Here is a 7,518-nt window from a genome sequence, read left to right on the forward strand (position 1 = left end):
CTACTCTCTCTGCAGCAGCTGCTCCTGCAGGGCGGTCCGCTCTTCCTTCAGGTCTCTCACAGCCCCTCGGAGATGCTCGTGGTCCTTGTTGCGGTCCTCTCGTGGCTGTCTGTGCAGCACAGAGCTGGATGCAGGGCAGGCTGCAGGGTGTGATCTGACTGGCTCTGCGGCATGTGGTTTTGAGCTCTCCATCACACTTAGTTTCTGGAGGCAACACAGGCGCGTGTTAGATGCTAGTTCTCATTTCTACTTTCTATTTACCAAACCCAGAAAAGAGACACCGAACCAGGGCGAACCGAGTCTCCAGCAGGGCCACGAGAAAGCTTTGAGGGGACTCGAGTTACCCGGAGACACCGCGGGGCACAGGGCTACTGGAAGAGCATGATCCCTGCTCAGCTCTCTTTAATCAGAAGTGAGGCACGCCAGACCCCTGCCGAGGCAGGGCGCGGGCAGAAGCCATTAAAACAGAGAGGAGGGCACGAGGGGAGGTGACTCAAACAACTCTGCACATCTACCCTCCTGTCCCCTGGAACTGCCGACATTTTCAACCTTTATGCTTTCAGTCTCGAGTGACGTCCTGGTGTTGCCTGCAAAGTGCCACTGAGCCCGTCCCCACCCTCCACTCCTGCCTCTCCCGGCTCTCGGACGTGCTACCCACTGTGCTTCCGAACCACCTCTGGGTGCCTTGACTTCCCAACAAGTTCTATATTTTAAACGCCCACAATTTATAGAAACTTCTCTTTTTTTTTTTTTTTTTTGAGACGGGGTCTGGCTCTGTCACTTAGGCTGGAGTGCAATCACAGCTTGTTGCATTCTTGAACTCCTGGGCTCAAGCGTTCCTCCTGCCTCAGCCTCCCAAGTAGCTGGGAATACGGGTGTGCACCATCACACCCGGCTAATTGCTTTCATTTTTGTAGAGATGGGGTCTTGCTATGTTGCCCAGACTGGTCTCAAATTCCTGGCCTCAAGCAATCCTCCTCTCAAAGTACTGGGATTGCAGGTGTGAGTCATTGTATCTGGCTAGTTTTCTACACTGTAAATATGTTAAAAACTATTTTTTAAAAACGTTTTTCCCTCTAGGTTTATTCTTCTTGGCCAAACAACACAGATGCTCCAATTTACTATTTAAAATACAAAGGTCCAGGCCGGGCGCGGTGGCTCACGACTGTAATCCCAGCACTTTGAAAGGCCAGTGTGGGCAGATCACTTGAGGTCAGGAGTTTGAGACCAGTCTGGCCAACATGGTGAAACCTCATGTCTACTAAAAATACAAAAATTAGCGGGGCATGGTGGTGGGCACCTGTAATTCCAGCTACTGGGGAGGCTGAGGCAGGAGAACTGCCTGAACCCAGGAGGCAGAAGTTGCAGTGAGTCGAGATTACGCCATTGCACTCCAGCCTGGGCGACAGAGTGAGACTCCATCTCAGAAAAAAAAAAAAAAAAGAAAAAACCAGCCAGGCTCGGTGGCTCATGCCTGTAATCCCAGCATTTCAGGAGGCCAAGGCGGGTGGATTACGAGGTCAGGAGATCGAGACCATCCTGGCTAACATAGTGAAACCCTGTCTCTACTAAAAATACAAAAAATTAGCCGGGCGTGGTGGCGGGCGCCTGTAGTCCCAGCTACTCGGGAGGCTGAGGCAGGAGAATGGCGTAAACCCGGGAGGCGGAGCTTGCAGTGAGCTGAGATCTGGCCACTGCACTCCAGTCCGGTCGACACAGCGAGACTCCGCCTCAAAAAAAAAAAAAAAAAAGAAAAAACCAGCCAGGCTCGGTGGCTCATGCCTGTAATCCCAGCATTTCAGGAGGCCAAGGCGGGTGGATTACGAGGTCAGGAGATCGAGACCATCCTGGCTAACATAGTGAAACCCTGTCTCTACTAAAAATACAAAAAATCGGGCGCGGTGGCTCAAGCCTGTAATCCCAGTACTTTGGGAGGCCGAGACGGGCAGATCACGAGGTCAGGAGATCGAGACCATCCTGGCTAACACGGTGAAACCCCATCTCTACTAAAAATACAAAAACTAGCCGGGCGAGGTGGCGGGTGCCTGTAGTCCCAGCTACTCGGGAGGCTGAGGCAGGAGAATGGCGTAAACCCGGGAGGCGGAGCTTGCAGTGAGCTGAGATCTGGCCACCGCACTCCAGTCCGGTCGACACAGCGAGACTCCGCCTCAAAAAAAAAAAAAAAAAAAAAAATACAACCCCAAACAGAGGTCCAATTCCAATAGAATCAGCCTAATTCCTACTTTGCAAAGTCGCGTAGGGGATGTGGGGAAACGTTCACTTCCCAATATTTCTGGCTGACCAGGAGCTGGGTCAACAGTTCCCTGTGGATTCCAACACAACTCGAGTGGTGGAGGCAGCGCCTGGTCGTCGACGGCCAGGGCACAGCCCACAGCCTGCACAGGCGGGCTGGACCGTGAGGGGCTCCAGTGCGAAGCGCGTCTGCCTGCGGCCACGCACAGAAGCTCACAGCCCAGCGAGGGGCGTGAGAGCTGCCTTCAGCGTTGTCTACACCTGGAAGAAGTCTCCTTGCGGTCTGTATGTGGTGCTGCCTGGCGGACAGCCAGTGCCATGCTCAGCGCCACCTTCCACACCCCGTGAGCCCGTCCCCACAGCATGAGGCCCGTGGTCCTCAAGGACAGTGGCCCTGAGACGCCGGCTCACCTTCTCCAGCTCCACAATGCGTCTCAGCAGCCGGGGCTTGCTCCACTCCACATAACCTGAGGGAAGCAGTGTGGTTTCAAATGGCGCCTGGCGAGCACTGCCAGCAGGGCCACCCTTCTCGGGTACGGCCTGAGGCTCCTCTCCCACAGCGGAGCAGCCTGTGGGGCTGCAGAGCCACATTGACAGGTCCCAGCCCCCTGGGGGTTTCACCAGCACAGGCCCAGTCTCTGTCCCTTGGACCGTGCAGAGATGTCTGTATTAATGGCCTCCAAGCATCTCAGGGTGACATGCTTTCCTGGCCAGGCCATTAAGACAGTTCTCATCAAGATCTCCGATGACTGTCATTCTGTCAAATCCAACAATCAGTTCTCAGCCTGTCCCCTTCCTGGCATGCACGGTCCCTCGCTGGTCACTCCTCCCCTCTGCCTCGCTGGCTGCCCCCGCCCCACCATACACCACCAGGTTCAGGGCCTGACCCCTGCTCCTCTCACTCCGGTGAGCTCACTCGATCCACCTGAGTGCTGGTGACCCGCATGCTTGGCTCTCCAGACCAGGCCTCTGTCCCGCACTCCCACACACTCAGACCTCCCGTGGCTCTTCCCCAGACCTGCCCCTCTGCCTTCCCCATCTCAGGAAACAGCAACTCTGTCTTTTCAGTTGCTGGGACGAAAAGCCTTGGAGCCTGGCTGCTCCCTCTCAGAGCCTACACCTTCTCTGCAGTTTCCCTAAGCTCTGGCTACAAGATGCAACCAGACCCTGACCACCTTTCACCACACCCACTGCTCCCCACATCCAGGCCACCAGCAGCCTGACTAGACAAGTGCAGAAGCCTCTGTCTGCCACCATCCCTGTCTCTGCACAGAAGCCAGGGGTCCTCGGGAAGCAGCACGGCCCCCTCCACCCTCTGCCTAACACTCCCACGGCATCCTTAAGGCTCCCATGGCACCCTGCCCCGCCCCGCCCCACTGGGCCTCAGGGGCCACACTCCATGTGTCTCCCAGGCACTCAGCCCTGCCCTGCCTGTCCCACCCCTGCTGCCGTCTTCATGGCTGTCTCGCTCCTTCTGGGTCCCACTCAGCTGTCACTGTCTTGGGGGCACCTTCCCGTCAACCCTGCTTGCAGCTGCACACACCACCTGCCTCACCCCAAAATGTGTCCTCCTCCCCTCCTCCACGGCACGGCCATCTGACACACCTGTCACGCATCTGACCCAGCTCCTCCCTCCCTCCCACAGCACTGTCTCCTCGAGGGATGTCTGTGAGCATCCGTTCGCGGCTCCATCCCCCGGACACCACGTGGCCCATGGCAGGTGCTGGCGCAAGTGGGAACTGGCGTCGCTCAAGGGTTCACATCTGCCCTCATGGTGCCTGCCCAGTGGCCATGCCCCGCCCTTCCCTGGCCTCCCTCCTGCAGTGGCTTTCAGGAAGGTACCCTGTGTCTTGGAGATGGTGGGGGAGGTGCTCAGCACACGGTCCAGGTCCTCCTTCAGGCTCTGGTTCTCCTCCGTGAGCTCCTGGACGCTCCGGGACAAGCTCAGGAGGGCACTGCCCATCTTCTTCTGCCTTTTGGTGCCCATCTTCTTCTCCCCCAGGGGCCTGGAACAACCAAATCGTGGGCTGAGGTTTGCACTGCTAAGCTGGTTTCACACATGCTTGAAATGAGGGGCAGGTGAATCACAGCTTGCTCTGTTGGTCATGAGCTCACAGTGGCTTTTGCAGGTGAGTATCTGAAATCAAATAGGCAGTAGTAACTTTGAACCCTAAATAAGCAAAACGTTAGCACCCAAAATGGAACCCCATCCTTATGCAAGGTAAACCTGCGTCACAAAATATCGTACTCAAGCAACAGCATCATATTTTCCATGCCATCACTGGAAGGGTTGTGGAAACGTACCTTGTTCCACCAGGCGCCTGCAGAACAGCTCAGATTTCACCCCTTAGCCCACAGGGTCTAAAGTGTAGTCGATCCTCATTATCTGCAGATCCCATAATTGCAAACGTGCTTGCTGCTAAAATGGATCTGTCAGCCCAAAATCAATACGCACGGGGGTTTTGTGGGAATTCTCACACGTGCACAGGTGAGGAAAAACGCCAGTCGCTGGTGCGCACGTTCCCAGCTCGGGCTGAACCAGGTGGTGCTCCGCTCCTCACCTCAGCTCATGTGAAAACAAGCGTGCTTTCTGTGGCCTGCCTGGTGCTGTGGCCCTCACGTTTCTGTGCTGTTTGCTGGTGATGCTGCCTTGAGTGGGCTGGACTGCAGTCTGAGTGCTGTCCAGTGCCTCTAAGCTCAGGAAGGCTGTGTGGGCCCCTGTGGAGACGCTTATGTGTGTGCAAGAAGCCTTGTTCAGGCCAGCCGTGAGTTTGATGAAAATTAATCCACAATCACTATTAAATAGTGTGTCTTTAAACAGACACACATTAGCCAGGTTATACTTTGACTGGCTGATAAAAATGTTGCGACCAGGCTAGGCGCGGTGGCTCACGCCTGTAATCCCAGCACTCTGGGAGGCCGAGGCAGGCAGATCACCTGAGGTCAGGAGTTCGAGACCAGCCTGGCCAACATAGTAAAACCCTGTCTCTACTAAAAATGCAAAAATTATCCGGGTGTGGTGGCACATGCCTGTACAGTCCCAGCTACTCGGGAGGCTGAGGCAAGATAATCACTTGAACCCAGGAGACAGAGGTTGCAGTGAGCTGAGATCGCGTCACTGCACTCCAACTTGGGCAACATTTTCCAAAAAAAAAAAAATATTGTGAGCAGAAGTTCGCAGGAGCCCTGTACCTCCCCTAGGAGCAGTGGTTTAGTATTCACTCATTCCATGTTCATGGAGACTTTGTAACTCTGTAAGGTGGAGGTGATAACCACTGCACTAGGAAAACCTACAGACACTTTGTAACTGAATAATGAGACTCAATTGTAGTTAGTATCTGGCCCTTTACAGAAAAAGCTTTCCAACCAGTTTTAAGGATTAGGGGTAAAGAAAAAGGAAAGCAGTCCATGACATCAGCAAGCTGCTGCAGAGGCCAGTGACACGGCCAAAGCCACTGCCAGGGATCAGCCACCCAGACGCGGATGGCAGCCGGGTGCTGCATCCACTGGGAAAGGGATATGGGAGATCTACCAGACAAGGGGAACCTCAGTGTTTCTCCTGATAAACTTATTTAGGAAAACATTAGGTGGCAAAGTAAACTTGTCCTTGTATGCAATGTCTTCCTAAAAAGGTGGATCTGCTTTGAAACAGCACTTTCTAGCTCTAAGCTGGAAGGCAGGATGTAGAATCTAGAATGAACACAGGCAGCACTGAACAAGCGTGGGCCGTCAACACGTGGTCACTATGAGGAGTCTGTGAACACCGCAAATGGAAACGTATCAACTCTAACCCTGAACAGAACAGGTGCGGTGTTGGCACCGCTGCCAAGCTAAGGGCAGTGTATGCTGCACCCACATGACAGCCACACGCTCTCAGAGGAGCTTCCACAATGCGAAGGCAACACACAAAACGCAGCTCACAAACGGTCATCATACTTCTTTCCGGTGGTTTCAGAACTTGCCAAGAGGGTCTGGAGACGATGCACCTGTAAATACCAAATTGAAATGCATGAAAACACAAGGCTAGCATGGAGAAGAACTTCTCTGAAAAGACTGACATCACAGTCCTGACCACTGCCCACAGCCGGAGGCGAAAACTAAGTGATCGCACTTCATCTTTCCATTGGGCTTGGAGCAGGAGCAGGCTCCAGGAGCGCAGCTCTGGGCCACCTGGGCTCGACTCACCACCTGGGGCCAGCGCTGGTCCCCTCCCACTTGGTGCCCCCAACTCAGTGCCGGCCCTCCGCCCTGCCGCCCAGCATGGTGCCCGCCCTCCGCCCCACCACCCAGCACAGGGCACCTCCTCGTAGTACGTCTCCATGGCGATCCGCATCTCTTCCAAGTTGGTGGTCTTCACATCGGCCTGGAGTTTGCTGAAAACCCAAGTTCAGTGTTAACAGGACTGTGCCAGTGTTCCCAGGGGACAGAGCAAGAGGAAGAGTTTCCCAGAACATTTGGAGGAGGAGAGGCTTTGGAAGAGACCCGGGATGGGAGGGAAAAGCCTGAATGGGCCTTCACTCAGCTTGTGCCTTGAACAAAGGACTCGTTTCGAGCCTGATGGGAGAATTCCTCACACTGGAGAGCATCCCCTGTGTAGACCAGCTGCTTCCCAAAGTGAATACACAGCTTCCCTAGAGATATTCTTCTCCGAGATGCTGTCTTTAGAAGACTAGATTAATGGTGAGGAAAGACTTCGGAGCTTAGAGAGGACAAGCTGTCTTTGAGGGGTTGGTTTTGTAAGGAAGAGAGAATCACCTTTTCCCTGGCACTGTCAGGCTGTCCCCTCGCTCTCAACAGAGAGTAGACTTTAAATAGAGACACTGATAGAGAAACCAAAGTAAGGTCATGGAGGTTCTGCACTGAAACAAGAAGAAATCTGCAAACTTAAGTTGACAAAATTGGGCAGGACACGAGGCGGGAACTATTGTACAAACAGGAGACATGAGGCAATGGACACGTGGCCTCAGTTTCCATTAAAGAAACCAAAACACGGCCCAGAAAGACTCTCCCTTCGCACTCGAAAGGCAGGTAAAGAAATGCGAGTAGCCACACCAAAAACAGCACAAGGACGGCGCAGGACTGAGGCACAGAAACCTCATCCTGGAAAGATACAGGGGTCCACAGAGCAAGCATTTCTTTTTTTTTTTTTGAGACGGAGTCTCGCTCTGTCACCCAGGCTGGAGTGCAGTGGTCAGATCTCGGCTCACTGCAAGCTCCACCTCCCGGGTTTACGCCATTCTCCTGCCTCAGCCTCCCGAGTAGCTG

At 54.2% G+C, this 7,518-nt stretch overlaps 1 protein-coding gene across 2 annotated transcripts in view; it reads right to left on the minus strand.

The window, feature by feature from the left end:
- The window catches only part of IQCE (IQ motif containing E), a 44,717-nt gene that overhangs the window by 21,168 nt on the left and 16,031 nt on the right, over positions 1 to 7,518 (minus strand). For both annotated transcript variants that reach the window (XM_011956972.1, XM_011956971.1), the window contains exons 9-13: positions 6,554 to 6,626; positions 6,190 to 6,239; positions 4,096 to 4,259; positions 2,665 to 2,720; positions 5 to 204 (exon numbers count right to left, since the gene is read on the minus strand). In XM_011956972.1, coding sequence (XP_011812362.1) covers positions 5 to 204; positions 2,665 to 2,720; positions 4,096 to 4,259; positions 6,190 to 6,239; positions 6,554 to 6,626 — 543 coding nt within the window. The remainder of the gene's footprint in view (positions 1 to 4; positions 205 to 2,664; positions 2,721 to 4,095; positions 4,260 to 6,189; positions 6,240 to 6,553; positions 6,627 to 7,518) is intronic.

Source organism: Colobus angolensis, unplaced genomic scaffold (genome assembly GCF_000951035.1).
Source record: "Colobus angolensis palliatus isolate OR3802 unplaced genomic scaffold, Cang.pa_1.0 Scaffold43, whole genome shotgun sequence".
In the NCBI taxonomy this organism is placed as follows: domain Eukaryota; kingdom Metazoa; phylum Chordata; class Mammalia; order Primates; family Cercopithecidae; genus Colobus; species Colobus angolensis.